The sequence below is a fragment of the Amphiprion ocellaris genome, chromosome 8 (genome assembly GCF_022539595.1).
Source record: "Amphiprion ocellaris isolate individual 3 ecotype Okinawa chromosome 8, ASM2253959v1, whole genome shotgun sequence".
Lineage (NCBI taxonomy): Eukaryota > Metazoa > Chordata > Actinopteri > Pomacentridae > Amphiprion > Amphiprion ocellaris.
The window spans coordinates 35,541,188-35,561,130 of NC_072773.1; the positions used below are offsets into that span (position 1 = coordinate 35,541,188).

The 19,943-nt window shown below is 38.8% G+C and overlaps 1 protein-coding gene across 3 annotated transcripts; it reads left to right on the forward strand.

Moving 5' to 3' along the window:
- The first annotated feature begins 9,159 nt into the window (after positions 1-9,159).
- Positions 9,160-19,781, forward strand: tmem51a (transmembrane protein 51a). 3 transcript variants are annotated; one of them, XM_023273888.3, is made up of 4 exons: positions 9,215-9,316; positions 9,992-10,030; positions 10,763-11,221; positions 14,872-19,781. In XM_023273888.3, exons 3-4 carry the CDS (start codon positions 10,812-10,814, stop codon positions 15,308-15,310), a joined length of 849 nt encoding a protein of 282 aa, XP_023129656.2. In that variant the 5' UTR covers positions 9,215-9,316; positions 9,992-10,030; positions 10,763-10,811; the 3' UTR covers positions 15,311-19,781. The 3 variants fall into 3 exon arrangements, with proteins under 3 accessions (XP_023129658.2, XP_023129656.2, XP_023129657.2); XM_023273889.3 differs by having other exon boundaries at positions 9,227-9,316; positions 9,925-10,030; XM_023273890.3 differs by lacking the exon at positions 9,992-10,030 and having other exon boundaries at positions 9,160-9,316.
- Positions 19,782-19,943: the final 162 nt, after the last annotated feature.

Sequence of the window (19,943 nt, forward strand, 5' to 3'; positions counted from 1 at the left end):
CGCTACTTTGGCTCTGAACCTTTATCTACCTGTGGTCGCTCTGTCTTCTGGAGTGATTTGATTGGTTATACGTCATGAATAAAACTCCTTTAACTTAACATTTGTAAACAAAACAAAAACGTATCAACAAAGTTTTCTGTTAGAGTTTGTGTTCTTCTAAGTTTAACTCCAAGATTTTAAATACTTTCATTGACTGCAAATGAATATCTACTCCAAATGTCTCATTAATAATCATTATCAGCCTTAAAAACCCACAAAACACCTCTCTATACTGGACCACACTTAGTACAGTCCGGTTCCCCCTTCTATAAATCTGCTTGGAATCTTCCACTTCCTGTTTGTCAAAGTGGCCTTCTACCTGGACAGGTTTTGTTGGAGCTCATGCAACAAACATTTTGGGTAACTGCACTTTAATATGGATGGATGACACTGAATTAGAGTCTGTTTTAATGAGACTGAGTTAAGATGTGTAGCTCTGTCATTAAATAGGAAATTATTTCTCAGAATTCACAGAGAAAAGTCTGAAATGTTTGCTAGGTTAGCGTCCCACATGTTCTTTGGCTCAGCTAAAGCTAACTCTCTCCAACTTGTGGATCTCTTGAGTTGCTTGTTGTTAAAATATCTTGCTAGAGGTGCTGAAGCTCAGAAAGTCTGAGATGTTTGTTCAAAATAAGCTCATTCTCAAGTCTTATCTGAACTGTCCTCTTTTGTTTGAACTTTCCCTAAACCTAGGAGTTAATGACAGAGCAACACATCCAGACTCAGTCTCATTTATGTAGAGATTAAACTTCAGTGTCATTCATTGATGTTAAAGTGCAGTTTTTCTGATGTTTGTTGCACATGCTCCCGACCAAAGCAGTCCAGGTGGAAGACGATGTGAAGAGAAAGCTCCGGAGGATGAATATCACACATTTACGTTGGAAATAAATGTCCTTTAATTAGACATTGTCATGCAAAAGTTGGATTTCCCTTTAATGATGTTCAAATCTTTGTTGAGTGTTTTGTTGATGTTGGTTTCTAAATGTTTTTTGACACACGGCCCCAAAGATTAAAACCTTCTACGGCTCACAAGCTGCAACAATTCACACATTATCAACTATCTTTCTGACTAAACTCAGATAAAAAGTGAAAAACTGCCTGATTCCTGCATCGTGAATGTAAATCTTTTTGGTTTTTATGACAGTAAACTGAATATATTTGGGTTTGACATTTTATAAAGCGAAACAAGAAATGAATTAGTGGAGAAAACAATCAACAGATTAATGGACAAAGAAAATGTGTTTTCCAACATATATGGCTGAATTACTCCATTACAAGATACATCCAATTTTAATTCAATTTTATTTATATAACGCCAATTACAGTTCAAATTGTCTCAAGATGCTGTATTTTTATATTTTTTTGTCATATTTAAAATATGACAAAGTAAGAAATTTAAACCTCTTGATTAGTCCAATTTATTATTTGGTTTTTAAGAGACTAACCGATAATTAAAATAAGTTTCTCCACTAAAACTAATAAACATGAGGTCAAATAGAAGGAAGAGTTTTAAATACTGCAGTCCCACGACGACAAGAATAAAGTTTGTCAACAAAAACTAAATCTGCTGGTGGATTCCATTAAAGTCCTAATAAATGATAATAAAGTGTGATGCTAAAGGTTTGTGGTGCTAAAAATGTCAAAGTAAAGATCCCAAGTTGAACATGTGGATGGAGGTTGATAAAAGTTGACCTCCCTTCATTTCTCTGGAGTCGACTCCATGGATTTTATGGATGGTGGTTAAAGACCTGCTCTTCTAGTGGTCTTCCTTCTAGTCGCTGTAAAAAGTCAGTCCATCCTGGCCGACTTCAACACCTCTTCATGACAAGTTGTTCTGCCTCTGACCTGGTGGAAACTCCAGAAACTGGGGAAAACCTGTGGAGACTCGAAGAACTCGTGGAGACTCGAAGAACTTGTCGGGCGGGGGAAGGTGTGGTGGGTGGTGGGGGGAGGTGGGGGAGAAGAGGGGGGAGGCCGCCACCCACCTCCCCGCCTACTCTCCGCCCTGACTCCACCCAGACTCCGCCTTGGCTCCACCCATGTGGTCACTTGAGGAACTACGATGCCAAAGGGACGACGAAATTATTTCTTTTTATCTGATCTGTAGCTCAGTGAGTTAAGGATTTGCCTATGGAGCTGCAGGTCGCTGGTTCAAGACCAGACCCTTCTTAAGTTTTCTCAAAATTCTGCCAAAGACAAAGAAAGAAAAAGGCCGGTGGCGGGTCTTGAACCAGCGACCTTCCACTTGGTAGCCCATCTCTTATCCCCCTGAGCTACTCGCTCAGATACTAAATCTTCTGGTTTTTGCGCATTTATCATCTATTTTTTGTCGTTTTCGAGTTTTTTTTTAACTCGAGTCTCGACTCGACCGTTTTTCTCAGGAGGTTGGACTTCAGCCTTGGTGCTGGAGGGTGGAACCCTCAGTTCCAAGACTTTCCAAAGCCTCCACACCTCCCGAGTCATCAGGACCTGAGCTTTCACACAGTCTGAGGGCTGAAATTTTCTAAGACCCACAGTAGTTCTCTGTTAGTTTGAACCTTCAGACACTCCAAGGACTGAAATCTTCGAAGTTCCTGAGTAGTTCTCTGTTAGTTTGAACCTTTAGACAGTCTGAGGACTGAAATTTTCTAAGTCCCACAGTAGTTCTCTGTTAGTTTGAACCTTCAGACAGTCTGAGGACTGGTATCTTCTAAGTTCCTGAGCAGTTCTCTGTTAGATTGAACTTTCAGACAGTCCAAGGACTGATAACTTCTAAGTTCCTGAGCAGTTCTCTGTTAGTTTGAACCTTCAGACAGTCTGAGGGCTGAAATTTTCTCAGTCCCACAGTAGTTCTCTGTTAGATTGAACTTTCAGACAGTCCAAGGACTGATATCTTCTAAGTAAACTTGTGACCATGAGTCTTGATTTCACATTTAGACCATCCATCTGAGTTCTTCTCAGACCTTCACCTGTGGGTTTTTTAGAAATCCTCAACAAACTTTGATTCTCTTCACTGAACAGTAAAGTTTGTGGAGATCAGAAGGTAACATCAGTTTGATCAATGCCTTCAACTACTAGTAGACTTTATCTGGAAAGCAGTTTTCTGAAATGAATTCTTAGTAAATCTGTCCACAATCAAACCAAGACCATAGAAAGAGGAAATGTTTGAAGAAACAACTTGATGTTTTCATTTCAGACTAGAAAACGCTTTAATACTTTTATCAGTTTTTGCTCTTTTTGATCTTTTATCTTTTGTTGAATTTGATCTTGTAAAGTTTAACTGGTGTCTTTTCAAATGTTTTGTCTTTAGTTTGATTCTTCTTAAATGTTTACTTTTACTCTTTTCTGACCTTTTATTCTTTTCTAATGTCTGATTTGATTTCCAAATGTTTTGTCTTTCTAATGTTTGTCGGCTTGTTTGAAAAATTTCCTTTTCATTCCCAATGTTTAATTTTTCAATTACATCTTTAAGGTTTTTCTTTTTAAATGTTTTACCACCTTTTAATGTTTAATTTTCTCTTTAAATGCTTCATTGTATTTTCTGTTTAATTCCTATTTAACATTTTATTGTCTTTAAGATTTAATTTTCTAATTAAACATTTAATTTTTAAGGAGATGTTTTGTCTTTTTAATCGTTTAATATTCTTCTTGTTTAATTGTATTTTTTAAATGTTTAATGATCTGAAATATTTCATTTTTAATGTTTAATATTGTTTAAAAAATTTTGTTTAATTTCATTATTACATGTTTTGTATCTTGTTTAATTATCTAATTAAATATTTTGTCTGTATAATAAAATTGAATTGTATTTAATGTTTAATTTTCTTTCTAAAAGTTATTGTATTAAATGTTTCTCTTTGATTTAATTGCTTTTTTAAATGTAATTTATTTCTTTAATGTTTTTTTTCTGTCAAGATTTTAACCCCAATCTTAAAAATGAAACAAAGCCTTAAATCACAATGAAAACACTTCTGTTGTCACAATTATGAGTTAGTCAATTATTCAGTTTATCAATTCAACTTTATTTGTTTAGCACCTTTCACACAGACAAATCCAAACAAACAAAGAGAAAAAACTATGCTAAAACTGTTAAAACTCAAAAACATTAAAAAAAAAAAAAAAAAAAAAAAATTTAACATGGTAGTAAAATATGTTGTGTCCAGGGGATGGAGGGAGTTTATTGAAGTCTTCTTGGGCTCACATGGGAAATCATTTAAAATATAAACTTGATATTCAGTCTAAGGAAACTGCAGAGCGAAAGAAGAACCAACAATATCTCCTGTTTCCTCCTTTAATGAGTCGACTCTTCTAGTGCTTCCAGACCAAAGAACTACAGACTCTTCACAACCTGCTCAAACTCTTGGTACAGGACCTCACCACACGGGTCAAGAAGGTTTCCTTCTCCTCATTTCTACTCTGAAGCTCACCTTCTCCTGCTCAAACTGCTGACAAATGTTTCTGCTGCTCTAAAGTCTGCTCTCCAGAACTTCCTAAAAACTCTCCAAGTCTCTTCTGCTGCAGGTTGCTTTGTAGAACTGTTCCAGAAAACCTCACTAAACCACATGGAGGGGCCTCAAGACAGTCATCCAAATGAAACTGTACAAAAACCAAACTAGTACAACACAAATGCTGAAGTCTCCTGCAGCCTACCAGAGAACCTCTGAGAACAGAGAATCAGGACAGGAACTCTTACCTTCTGGACAACCAACGTTGGTTCTCAAACAAGAATACAGAATGTGTCTGACCAGAAACCTCTGAAGACTCACTACAGCCAAGATAAAGACACAACTCAGCTGTACCAAATCCACTAATCACTGCACACATTAGCACCATGTGCTAACTGTGGCTAAAGAACCACATTTACCAAGACAACTATCCAGTACAAAGCCCTAAAACACACCAAGAAACACATTAAAGCTGATTTTACTGCTGGAAGCTGGAAGCTGCAAGCCAACACCTAAAGAACAAACTAAAGCAATGGAGCCAAACCGGATTCAGTGGTGAAGAGAAGCAGAGGAAATGTTTGACTGCAGCTAAACAAAGCAGGAAGACACTGAGCTGCTCAGGTGTTCCTGATAACACCCAGCTGCTCAGGTGTTCCTGATAACACCAAGCAGCCACCTGGACAGCCAATAGGAACACAGCCACCTGGACAGCCAATAGGAACACAGCCACCTGGACAGCCAATAGGAACACAGCTTACTGGAAGTCCAGAGGGCTGGCTAAGTGAAGGAAATTTAGTTTAAAGTTGAAGCAGAAAGTTAACAAAGAAAGTTGAAAACCACCTTCTGGTACCTGAAATCTCTGAGTTTTCACACAAAGAACACCTGAACATGTCAAACTGGTTCCATAGTAGAACCATCATTGTAAAAACGTCATAGTATGGTGTGTTGCTCAAAAAACATTACATTACAGCCAGCAACTGACTCCTGCTGGTCATACTACTACTCTTGGTTTGATATAATTTTTTTTTCATAATTTTAAGGATTTTTTTTGTAAAAAAAAAAAAAAATAAATAAATAAAATAAATAAATAAATAAATAAATAAATAAATAACTTTTATGTGTTGTAGTGTCACCAAATTTACAGCAGCCATAAAATCTCTCCTCCTCGTCATAGTACAACTCTTGGTTTGATATAATGTCTATATATATATATATATATATATATATATATATATATATATATATATATTTTTTTTAAATGTCCACATTGATCAGGAAAAACAAACTATCAGTTAATTCAGAAACTGCGGGGTTAAACCTAAAAACACAGACCTCAACAGCAGTTTGTTTCAAAGCAGAACACCAGCCAGTTTTAACTAAAGAAGCTTTCAGAGCAATAATTAAATGACAGTTTTGTTCTCATTAAATTCACAGAGTCAGTAGTAAGAGTAAAAAAAGTATGAGTAAAAATCTTTCAAAAAAAATCTTTAAAATATCTGAAGTGATTACATATATATTAGTAAAACTTCAAATATTTTCTTTAAGAACATTCACATAAAAAGTTGATTTTTATGTGAATGTTCATAAGAAACACTTTTAACATTTCTTTTTTTCCACCAAAAAATGTTCAAAGATTTCCCAAAAATGTTGAAAATGTGGACATCAGAAGTTTCACTGTGAAAATCTATTTTTTTCCCCCACATTTTAAAAATTTTGACCTACAGGACAACACGAGGGTTAAAAGAAAACTTCATTACACTTGAAAATGTGTAAGTGACAGCACCGCTTCATGTGTGGGAAAAGGAAAATGCCAGAAACACTGGACATTTATGGATAAAAGAAGGTGTGGGGGTTATATCATTAGCAAAATAAAAGTATTCATGTGGGAGAAACAGTCTTCCTTATTGCATTCATTTGCATTAGAAAATGTATGCGGCTCATCGCCTCCTGTGTGATGCAAATGCAGATTCACGCTGAACTCCTTCGTTGCCCTCGTATGCTAATACTGAATCTGTACACTTGGCTGATTCCTTGACAGTAATTTGGCAAATGGCCCCAGTAATCAGCCCCGTATCTACTCGTTGCTCAGCATGTTGCCTCAGGTCTAGACCTCTGTGCAACTCCAGCGTGGTGCAACTTCTTCTTAGTCACGGTGACTCAGGTTTTGTGCTGAGCAATAGATTACGCAGCACCAAATGTGGAAGCAGCCCACCAACTAGCTGCCCTACCTTTTATTACCTGAAAGACTTTCTGGTAAACCACCCACGAGTTAGGAGTTATGCCCCTTTGCACCTTAAGATATCAGAAGTATGACAAAGGAAGGGCAAAGTTCCATCAGGTTGATCAATTAAGCTACCTGCTGGGAATCATTTAATGGAGAAATGTAATTACATTTCAAAGACGTAGCCATAAACTCAGATAAAAGATTACACAGAAACAGATGTAACTGAGCCAAGATACTGGCTATTTTATTCGACTTACATCAGGTTTCATTTGTAATATTGATTGGGAGAAACTACTCCCACATAACATATTTACAGCCTAACTTCATTTGCTACACTCAAGGCCACGAGGCCACACATAAATCCAAGTTTTAACGCTTTTCCTTTGTAGCAGCCAACAAATTTGATTACTGACTGGCAGTGATAAGGAATCAATCCACTCTCAGAGACGTAATCAGGGTTTGTTCACAGCGGTTATGTGTGTCTGTGTGTGTTTGTGTGGAACCAGACAAAAGCTCAGGAGGAAGAAAGCGTCCCCAGAGCCCCGAGAAACAAGTTTGCCTCACATAAAAGTAACAATGCAGTGAGCAGCCCGGGCTGGGACTGTTTTTGTCATTATTGCGAAATAATACAGTCCTCGTTCTAGCAGGCCGATGCAAAAGAGGACACCAGGACGAGGAAGTGGAGCTGAGTGAAGGCCCAGTTTAGCTGTTCTGGGTAACTCTGTGCAAAAACATGGATGGCATATGTATGAAATGATGATGAAATACATGATGAAAGACCACCTGCGTCATCCGACTGCAGTGAGCTCATGTCAAAAGGGCAATCGAGATGTAGCAGTAAGTAGGTGGTAAATTCACAAAAAGGAAGTTAAAATGATGTGTGACTGAGTATTTGAGGAGACAGCGTTGGTCACATTTGCTGCTCATGTTTGCTGCTTAAAACAAAGAGTCAAACACACTTTGGTGGGCGTTTTGTTGTTTATGTGTGGTTAGGTTGGCCTTGGAAGAGATTTATGCATTCTCATTATCCATTCTCCTGCTAAACATGCATTTCCTCCACTTCTTTCAGCCTTTTCAAGTGGCCTCCCCCTCCCCAGCACCTACTTTGACAATCACTGATGCGCATCCATTTCCTTTTAGCACTTTATGCTTCGAAGCCACTTAAAAAGAAACATGGCAGTAAATCTAATGATTAATCTGTCTATTATGCACACAAAAAAACACAGTTTTGCACATTGAAGTTTAGGTTTACTTCCTTAAATATGAAATCCACGACAAAAATTTTCCACACTGGGATTTTCCAGTCATTTCATTACTTGCTTCTGTAGCTACTTGATGACTTCATCATGTGTCAGCATGAAAGTCAGACTGTTATCTTCTCGCACGGATACCAAAACCACAACGTGAAGTGTGTACAATACATTACTGAAAGTATTTTGAGTGGTTATCACATTCACCTTAAAAAATCTGCAAAGTGAACCTTTAAATGTCAACACTTACGCTCAAATATACTGGTAAAGCTTTTGTCCGAGTAAGTACTTGATATGTTGATACACACTTTCACAGAAACCATTTTAAATATCGATGGTATGATAGAAGGATCCTATTAATATGAGATAAAATGACCCAAAATTGAACCTGTGCATATGTTCAGTTCCACTACTGTTTCTATACTGGTCTTAATACACCAAATTAGCTCTCCTTACAACAATAAAGCCACGTCATTGTTTGCACAAGTTACACTTGTGCTTGCTGCTTCTCCTTTATTTTTATGTTGTCTGATTGTGTAAGTGCGCTTATAGCAGGGGCAGGGCAGATCTACTGGGGTGGCATAGGGTGGCAAATAGATATTCCTATATATTGCATACTTGCATGCCCTTATTGTACTGTTAAGAATACTCATATTGTACATATTTAATCACATTCATACTCCCCTTATAGCTATTTCATTGCACTTTTACTATTGCACTTCTGGTTAGCACCTGCGCTCTGTGCAGTCACAATAAAGTCGAATCTAATTTGAATCTTTACTCCTAATTTATTGATTGATATAGAGTTTTCATTTCAATTGGAAAAACATATATCAACGTCTATATTTTTGCAATAATAACCGTAGAAATCCTACAAAGCCCACATGGCTAAGCAGCACTTAACTGAAACTAATTAATGCTAAATTAGCCTGCTGTGCTGTGTGTTAATTTAATAACACAGCGCGTGTGCGTAGGACAAATCTTTCCGGGTATTTTAGTTTCCTGTCGGTTTTATCCTGTCATTAAACCGTGACCGTTAGAGTGGATTTTCCCGACAAGTGGCCCAGCAGCTCAGATAAAGGAACAGCGAGATAAAAATGAGATTATAAAAGAAAGAAAACAGCAGATATCGGCCCACTTCCTCGCTGTGAAGGAGCCGACATGAAGGGGTTAATGAAACTGGAAGTGTCTGGAGGACCCTCCCTCCCTCCCATCCGACTCAAAGCAAAGTTCCTGATTCACTAAACGCTACTCGTCGCCGAATTCTAAACATAAGAAAGTCCCGTCGCTGTCTCCAGAGTTGGATAATAAACGCAAGAACAAGTCTCTGTCTTAAGAAGAAGAAAAGGAAGAAGAAGAAAAGTCTCTATGATGCAGAGGTGAGTGTAAACAACGTAGTTCGACAAAGTATCAACTTGTGCCGAAAATGTTGCTAAAAGTTACACGACAGCTGTTTTTTTTTCTCTCTTTTTCCCCCAAAAAGTTTCACCTCTGGAAAGTTTGACACGTAAAAACCCAGCCCGAGTTTTAGTTGAACTTATATGTTGGCGTAAAAACCTCCAAAAATGTCTAAACTATGCAAACAGCACACAAAAACCATCGTTTGAAGTGTGTTTAGTGCTACTTTTGAGTCTTTCTAGAAGTTTTTTGTAGCTAACGGGGACATTTTCAGACTATTTCCCACCACAAACGCCATGATTACATGTTTTAGGCTACAGGGGCTTTGTGTTTTTCTGTTCACAGGCCTGTCAATGTCTTACTACTCTGTGTGGTGAAATGTAACTTTCCTGGCTGTAGTGTAACAAGCAGCTCCATAACATATTTATGGGACATCCCCACATGAAGTCCTTCAAATTGCATCACATGCATGTGAGTCAGAGTCTGCAGAGCATTGCATGTATGTATGTCTAAGGGGATTTTTATTTTTTTTTACATAACCAGCTGTCATGATTAGTTTAATTGAGTCTCATGCCATACATTCTTTCAGTGAGCCGGGTATCCCTAAACTGGAGCTGGGTTCACCTACTTTAAGCTGCCCCTCCTTTCTTTTCCAGCAGGCCCGGGCACATTTCCAGACCTGCCGAACAAACTTTGTGAGTGTATCCGAGGATAAATCCCTGCTGTGAGTCTTTCAGGATGACATTCCTGAATGGTCACAGAGGCTGCGTGTACGTGGTTAATTTCTTGGATTCCTCTCCTGCTCTGTCAACGTGCAAATTTATCCTGCACAGTGGCTTCGTTTCCTGCAGTTTTTGCCTCAGGATCCACATTTAAACACCTGTATGAGCCACTCGGCAAGCAGTACAGTAAACCTGTGTGTTTTATGTACACTTTATGTAATATTTATTCCAATCCTTTCAGTTTACAGTTCCCATAACAGGCCTTATCTGCCCTCGTAACGTGCTGACATTTGTGCCAAGTGCTATGACACCAGTGTGACTTTGAAAGGTTGTAAAAAATTTTTACCACGCTACACACCTATTTGTTGACGTCTCTGTGGTTTTTTTATCTTACGAAAAATGGGCTTGGACTTGTGAAAGAACAGATCCTTGGATGGCAGCAACACATTCTGGGAAGAGCTTTATAGGTGACGTTTATTTCTCTGACTGCTAGGAGACAAATCACTTTAGATACTGCTCAGAACAGTAAGGGGGATATCTTGTATTTTCTGTTTGCTGTTGTCTTACAGGAAGATCTGAAATTAGCATGTTGAACATTCCAAAAACAATGAATGTTTGTTTTCGCTTGCATTCTGCAGTGTGTTGGTTGGAGGTCTCTCCGTTTGTGATCAAACTTATTTTACTGTCTCTTCTCTCTCTCCACAGTTGTTGACCTCACTGCAGCTGCTCTGACTGAAGTTTACGGACTGACAAGATGCGTTCCACTATGATCGGAGCACAGAGCCCAGTCGTCAGTGAAGGGACTCAAAGCAACAACAACAACAGCAACAGCAGCAGCGGCAGAGAAAACACTGGGAATTCAGGCTCCCAGTATGCGCTGTGTGCTCTGGGGGTTGGACTTATCGCCCTCGGTGTGGTGATGATCGTGTGGAGCGTCGTACCTGCAGACGCCGCTGGTAACAGCAGCCTGCCAGGAGGAGGCCAGGGCCCCAGTGACAGGAGGAATAAAGCGTCTTCTGTGGCCTTCGTGTTGACGGGCTCTGGGGTGGTCATGCTGCTGCTGTCCCTGTGTCTGGGAATGAGGAACAAACAGCGGGAGATGAGGTTCCACGAGGCCCAGAACAGCAGAGCAGAGGCAGAAAGAGCGCAGGAGGCGAGAGAAACGTGAGTTCAGACATGATTTTCTAGTTAAGCAGCATGTGAACGTTAGGAAAAATACTGCTACTTTTCCATGACTTCTTTTTGTGGTTACATCTGTGAACAGAAGCCTGATTTTTCTGTCAGCTACAAATGTTAGACATGGGATTGTGTTGAGCAAACTGTAGATTCCAGAAAGCTTGTTTCCCTTAAAACATGTGAGTAAGATTTGCTGCTGGATTAGATTGTCTGCTCAAGAACTGTCTTGACAGAGTATTGTTTTTCTATCATTGCGGAGACAAAGTTACTTTTTAGAGCTTTGTGTAAATCACTGATTAAATATAAAATCCCATGACAGTGAAAAACATAGTTCATAATTGCTTTGATGACTGTTAAAAGCATAGATGAATTTTAAAAGCTCTTTAACGGTCTGGTGTCAGAGACTTTTCATTTTCAAGAAGCTGACAAATTCATATTATTTCATAACTCTCCAGATGTTGATTTACTACCATCTTAGCAAATACCTGCTGTTGGATGGTCGGCTCCAAGTTCTCTTTATTTGTCAATTCTCTGTGAATCTGTACACAAATAATATCGCCTGCATCAGTACTACAGAAAAGACAACAATCAAAAGTAGGTCAGAAAAATGATTTTAAAAAAATATAATAAGTAGAGCTAAATAATATAAAAACATGCAAACACATTAGTGGAACAGGAGCCTGCACACAGTATATATATAAGTGCTATAAAACGTTCATTTAGCAGCGTAGTATATCAAAGTGCCAGTGCAGTTCAGTCTAGTGGCGGCACAGTATGTTAAAGTGCTATAAAAGTGCCCGTTTTGTGCTACTGAGCACATATTTGACAGTAATTAGAGAAAATGAATTATGTAAAATGGCCTAAAACATGCTATACACCAGTGGTTCTCAACTGGTCTGGGCCTGGGACCCACCATAAAACTGAAATGACAAGTCGTGACCCAAACAATATTTCTCCAAAAATCAACAATTTATTGATTGAGCGTTCGAAGACAAAACTTTTAAACCTGAACTCAAGTACTTCACAACAACTCAAAATCAAGCAGCAATACTAATTCAAGTACTGAGGACTTTGAAACAAGTAGAACAATAGCCTCAAGTAGTTCTCAGGATATATAAAAGTGCATTTTTTTTCTACAAAAAAAGTGCAATTCAACAAAACCAGTAGCTTCTCATAATACTGCACAAGTCTGCAACATTGCTGTTGTAGCTGGAGAAACTATGTATAGAAATATGTGCAAAAGAGTCCAAAACATGAAAACTGATGAAGTGCATTCAACAAATTATTAAAGTGAAGAAATGCTTAATGTTCTGATCAATCTCAAAATGTAAACACAATAAAACATTTTTCAAAGGGCTTAACTATATTTGAAAGCCAATATTTGGGGAAAAAAATAGTGTGCAATATTGAAAGAAAAGTGTGTTTTTAAGCACTTACAAATAAACAAAAGTCACAAGTCACAATAAAAGTACTGCAGAACTACATGAAGTTCTAATGGCTTAGCTGAGGATGCTTTTTGGCCTTTACAAGAGTCTCAAAATCTGGCTGTATGCATGATAAAGCAACTCTGAGGTCATGCTCAATGTTCAGTTTATTTCGGTATTTTGTTTTCAGCTGAACAAGAGCTGAGAAGCCACATTCACAGAGGTATGTGGTGCTGAATGGTAGGAGGATTTTTACAGCTTGACTAGCAATGGAGGGATACTCTCTCATCACATCGTTGCACCAGAACTGGGAAAGGCTTACCTCTGTGAATTTCTTTCTGAGAGTGCGCTGACATGATAGCTCCACCAGCTGACATTCATCGCTGCTAGGCAACGTGATGCTTTCCATGTTTATTCCAAACGGGTCGCGCACCCAGTCGTCCTCGGGTTGTTTATCGGGAAAGTAGTCGCTAAACCGCTCGAAAAGTTTATTCAGATGCGTGCTTATTGTTTTCGTCATTGTCTTTTTCCCCGCCGCGTCCAGCTATTGTTGCTCGTTTAGCCATGCTGCTGTTGCTATGAAAACATGCAGTTTCTTCTACAGTAATACGAGTGTCCTCACCGGTCGCTGCTGACGCGACGACCCCCTGCGGGTGCGGAGGGGAACTACAATGACTCGCCACTAAATTGGATTATCTTTATTTTTCTCTCTTTTTAGAAAAAGGCTCGCGACCCACCAAAAACGGCCCCGCGACCCACTTTTGGGTCGCGACCCACCAGTTGAGAAACACTGCTATACACTACGTATTACATAAAACTAGTGGTGGGATGCAATTAAAAAATTATCTAATTGATTAGAGGCTTTGTAATTAATTACTTCTAATAAATCGCATTTTTGCCAAATAGCAAGATTTGACGCAATAAGCAAGGTTTTTCAATTCAAATAAATGTTGGTTGACTGAATGGATGAATTGACATATATGTGAAGTTAAACAACAAAAATGTTTGTTTCATTTCTTTGTCTGCATTTTTCATCTGTCTGCTACAGTCACAGATTACTGCAAACTCAAAGTGCAATAATAGTGATTATGTTCAACATTTTAAGACTTTTTGTAAACTTAAACACTTTCAATGTCTTGAAAAGTAGTCTATTGTGGGGTGGCTTCACCGTTAGCCGGTACAATGACTGTCGTACCTCGTGTTCACAGGATCGTCAATTTCTCGCATCCCATTCATTGTCTATGTCAGTGGTGTCACACTCATCTTCCTTCGGGGGGCCACCTTCACCAGTAAAATCACAGCATAGTAACCTAGATATAAATGACAACCCACAATTTTTCCTTTGTTTTGCTGCAAAAAGTTCATTCTGGAATTGTTCACGTTTAAGGAATTATCTTTTTACAAAACATCATGAACAACCTGAAATTTCTTCAGAAAAATGAATTCGATTTCAAAAACTTTTTCCCTTAGTTTATCATTTACACATTACAACTTCCAGATCACAAAAGCACAAAACATTCATTCTCAATTATCTGGAACTACTTTATGATCAAAACGACAAAAATCAGACAAACTGAAGGCAAAATATTACAAAAACAAGACACAAAGAAGCTCGGAGCTCGTTTGCATAAAGTAGACTTGACTTCCACTTTATGCAAATTCGATGCAGGCAGCGGAGATCCAACGCATTGTGAAATATTTTATTTAAACGTCTAAACTAGCCGCCGTTGAACTAAAACGAGGACAGATTCAGCAACTGCACAGCTTATTTCTCGCCTCAAATGCTTTCAGAAATACTTTTTGCTGAAGTGTTTTTGTAATAGAAGAGAAAGTTTGAGAGTTGAGCTGACGTTTCTACTGAACTGAAGTTAAAGCTTTGTCATGTGACCAGCTAGTGGCCCACTACAGTGCGTCCTGTGCATCTTCTTCACAGCTGGCAAACAGACTTTAGGTTCATTACCGGCACCTACTGGGCTGGAGTGTGCATTAGTGTTACCGGTGTACCAGAAATTAGGGAACTGAGAAAGGTGTAATTAAATGCCTTATTTTTTCTGTAATCAGTTAATCGAAATGAACGCATTAAAGTCCCAGTCCTACATAAAACATTTGAGAATAATATTGTACAACACTCACTTACCCTAGGAGAGTTCCTCTATAGTACTATGAGTGATTGATATGCTATTCATATCTCTATATTTCTATATATCTCTGCAGTGCTGAGGAGCAAGCCCAGCGTTATGCTGTACCCACTTATGAAGAGGCAGTAGGCAGCGGTCAGTATCCCGTCCGTCAGAGCAACCTTCGCCCAAGCACCTCCCAGCTCCCTTCCTACGACGACCTGGTCCAAGTGGATGGCGTACAGTATGAGAACGAGGGACCAGAGGTCACAACTGCTGGACCACAGCCTGCTCCAGCCTCCGGCACTCCCAACGCTCCCAACGCTCCCAACGCTCCTCCTCCTCCTGCTGCTGCTTCTACGTCGAATCGTAGACCTGCGAAAAATAGCCGCAAGCTCCTCCCTATCAAGATCCGCAGGATTAAATCGGAGAAGCTGCACGTGAAAAACGGTGATAACTCTCAGCCAGCCGCTGGAATCAGCATCGAACCGCTCACCCCACCACCGCAGTATGACGATAAAGTACCTCCCATTTAAAATCAAGCTGATCATGTTTTAAACAATCTAGTCAAACTCCTGGAATCCCTCAGGATTGCTTGGTGTGGATTTGGATCTGCCTCGTGAAGCCAAGACTTGAATATGGCGCCTTGCAAACCACACTTGGTGGCACTTTGTTGTAAAATACATCCTTGTGCCACAGAACTCTAAAGCACAGAACAGAAGAAAGCTTTATTTTATTTTGGATCTCACTGGACATCGGAATCAGATACAGATAATCTCCGGATCCTTACCGTGGTAGAATTTGTCAAACTTACTGGATTTACTGCACACCAGTTTCCTTCTGCGATAGTGGGCTCCTGTTAATACATGACTTTTATGTAAGTGGCCTCCACCGTGCACTGACTGTACATGTGAGCTGATTGTGGCAAAGATCACAAGACATCAGCGGGGGGTTACACTAAGAATTTGTATGCTTATTTAAATAGATAAGAGCAGTGTTTAGCAGTGGAAGGCTGTGTAGCCATTTAATGTAGGATCCATAGTGAGTGTGTGAGTATTGTATGTCCTTGGTGTCACGCTGCACAGAAACTCTTCCTCATCGTCCACAGTTCTGTCTCTGTGCCTCCTCTTGACCTCACCAGAAAATGAGAGACAAATTGGATTTGTTTAAAATGCTGTGCACAAGGGCCAGTCTGTTGGATTATGGGGGCATCTGTCAGCTGAAGTAGAATGTAGTATTGATAATTATGTTTTCCTAGTATTGTGTGTAGCTATGAATCATTGTGGCTGAGCTGTTTTATACCTGTGTAGGAAGTGAGTTCTCTTCCACAGAGCCCACCATGTTCCTACAGTTGCCCAGAATAGATGAACCAAACGCTGGTTCCAGAGAAAGACTACAGCCGGTGTAGTTCTCCTACACGCTTGGACAGGTCAGCTGTAATCTGCAACCTCCCTGTGTAGATGCCACTAAATGCTACTCACTGGTCCTTTAATAACAGCTTTTGTTTCACTGGACTTTGATTTTGAATTTTCTTTATCTCCCTGCCTGCAAAGCTGGAACATCTTGTTTTCTTTACACACGAGCATTCTACTTATCAGCACTATTCTGAGAATCTTCTCTCTGTAACTCGTATAAAATGAAGCTTTGTTATCATTTATCAGCCCATGCTCCTGTGACTCTCAGCCATAGGCAGTCTATGTAATACTACTCTAGCCTAAAGTGATTGTAGTTTGAGTCGGTGCTAACACAATATCCACTGTTGTATTTTAGTATAGTATCAAACCACTTGTGTTACCATCCAAAACAGTAGTATACTTGACAACCCTAGTTTATGTTTCTCTTTGGAAAGAAACTCTGTACAGGTGTGATCAAGCCAAGGCTAAAAAAAGATGTTCAAGTTGTGGGTTTTATTTTATTTCAGACACTTCGCTTTGTCAGAAATAATCCAAAATGAGTAACTTGCTGGCAGGGTTGTTTCTGTTCCCTAGGCGATACGTTCCCTGCTGCCCATTAGAGGACTGCTTTTTTTTTTTATTATTGGAATATGTTTTGAAAATTATTCTAATTTTATAATTAGTATTTCAAACTTAGTTAACTTCTGTATTGTGTTATAAAAGTCATGTTTCATTTACTATATTTCAACTGCACACTGGCCCCTGTTCTGTCTTATCCTGCTTTTTGTTATAATCAGGATAGACAGGATCATATTAGAACATCCCATTCCAGATTTGGAACATAAACAACCTGTTTAATTTTAGGTCCTTGGTTCACAGTGGTGTGACTGAATGAATTATGGGGTAAGAAAACTCAGATTATCTTTCAGTTTCCTACTAAAGTCTGTCTGTAGTTTCCCATCAGTATCCGTGTTTGTTTTGTTAACAAAATAAGAGTTGCTTTGGATGTCAGTGACAGACTTTTAAAAGTAGATCAGATGCAATTACTAAATATTTATTCCTCTTCGTTGGTGGTGCCTGAGGCTGCCTATGCAAAAAAAAAAAAAAAAAAAAAAAAAAAAAACTGTCCCTGATTGCTGCATTTAGTGTCAGTTGTTTAATTAAGTGTGGCATGAAGTGTTATCATTACTTCTTTAAAGTTCTCATACTGTGCTGTTGAAAGTCTCACATATCCCCAGAACATGTCTTCATTTATTAATGTGTGTGTGAGGCGAGGACTTTCTGTCACTTCTAACTTTCTCTCTGAGTGATCATTTTACCTTGAGATATGGCTGAGTTTCTAGCACAGATATTGTTTTTAAATCATTTTAGTGGTAAGATTGTGAGACAATCAGCAGCTTGGAAATGGCTTTGAAAAGACATGCTCTGTGTTTTAATCTCCGTTTCATACTTGTTTCATTACCTGACTACAGAAACATATGTAAATAAGAGCAGATTTATTGAGAATTCAGCTGTATTTAAATATAGTATATTGTGAGCAGGAGAGAAGCAAACAGATTTAAACAGTGGCTGAGTTGAGTAATCCACTTAGTCCTTGAATTTACCACGATCTCTGACCGTCTACAGAGTTCTGACTTGTGGATGTACAATTAGAGCAAATAGTAATGTTATTTACATTAGCCGCACAACATGCTAACACTAAGGATTTTTCTATCATTGTGGTGACATGGCCTTTATTAGTAAGAGTAATTAACTGGGTCTTCAGTTCCTCAGATACATGAAGATTATTCACTCCTCTTTCAGTCATCATTTATTGTGTTTTCCTCACGGTTTAGACATGTTAGAGTTAGCAGAAGTAGCTATGCAGAGTTGAGAAACATAGCACAATTTAAGGAAGTTGCTCTTACGGAAGGGTTCATCCTAAAATGTATTATTTATACACAAATTATTCAAAGCTAGATAGCCATCAGTCAGTCGTAATGTAGCACCTCAGTAAAATCCCTGCTGGCTGTAAAAGCTAGGAGGTTATCTAGTTGTAAGGAGATTTCAGGATCGGCCCAAGTAAATGTTTTCATATCTGAACAGTTTTTATGTTGCACCTCTAATTTTATAGCAACCACAAAATACAATACAAATAAAGATTTTCACTGTATGAGACCTGTAAAGCTGTAACAACCCGTTTTAACCAGTAGAGGGACCAAAGTTGCCAAACCAAACCCGTTGGCCATCAGTTGGTCACTTTGCCGAGGTAAACAACTTGGCAAATGACAAACATTTCTGAGTGAATCTTGCATTTCCACTTCATAGGGCATCAGCAGTGGTCACCATTAAAGCCACGATTCAGTAACTCTTCCTGAGAAGCTACTTTCTAGGAAGAAACTACTTTCCAGGGAATTCAAGGCCCCGTTTTCTGGAGTCGTTATGCAGCGGTAATACTAACTGAGTTTGCTCTCCCGTTATACACACTAAAGTGCCTTTGTGCTCAGAGGAACACTTCCTAAAACATTTCAAAAGACACTGTATGACTGAAACTCCCTTAAACCCACTGTTGCTCCACTAACAGAAGGCTCAGATGGAAGTCCACGATGGAACGAGGAACTAGTGAGTAGTTGAAAGCCTTTGCCCTGTATTTGTGTAAAACACTGTGGACTTGTGAGGGCTGCGGTGCCGTTTCTGCTTCTCTGGGCTTGTTTTTGTTCTTATTCCATGCGACCAACAGAAAGACTCTTTGACTGTGCAGCTGTGCAATAATGACAGCAACTGTTGCTCACTCACCATTCCTTCCACCACAGCTTGACTTGTAGCCATGTTTTTAGATAAAACTATGCAAAGAATGAGCAGAAAGAGAATAGAAGCCACTCCAGGCTTTTTTTCAGTGAAATGCTTAGAGTTGCATCACCATTGCAGACACTATTCTATCAATTCCTGTCAGCGTGCCCTTTTTTCTTCTTTACTCATTTAGAAATGAACAGCTTAAGCCAGATGAGTGACTTCTCAGTCACTCCTTTCAATGTTACTAATGTTTTGAAGTTGCACAGCTTCTCCTCTTTTGTAAGATAAATGGCACCTTTCATTAGTGTCTTCAGTTCTACCTTCTGTTGGAGTAGAATTGAATCCATTAAAGCTACTTTATCATTGCCAACTGATTATGTTATTGCCAAATTTCTCTCAATTGATTTAAAATTAGTCTCAGCACAGAGGAGCAGAGTCATAGTGTCTCTTCGGTGTTGTTTTTGGATTCAACACATTTCTCTAACTTGTTATTGAAGCTTGTCACACAATGTACTTTGTTGTTCATCATGCTCCATACTGCACACATCGGCGTTGTACCTCATTTGCAAAGGACCAGTTAACTACATGATATTTTTTAGCTGTGTTGTCAAACTGTTTTACGTTAATGGATGATGATGTTTGGATTCAGTCATTTTTATGCGGATGAGCTCCCAAAACCAATGCTGTTTGTTTTCAGTTTCATTTATTGTTGCTTTTTTTATTACTTAAATCTCTGTACTGTGAATATATGCATTTCTATGATTCTAATGTTTGTGTTGGAAAATAAGTGTTTGTCTCATGAATATTTTATGAGAAATAAAAGGAAGTATTTGTTAAATAATACAGTATTTTAAAATTGCATTCTGTTGTGATTGCTACCTTGTTTTGAGTGTAATTGTAGTTTGACTTAACTGCCATAATCTGCTGAGCACTTACATACTTATATTTTCTAACTTCGTTACCGGTTCTAGGTCAAAACGTTGCTCATGTATTGAAAGCTGAA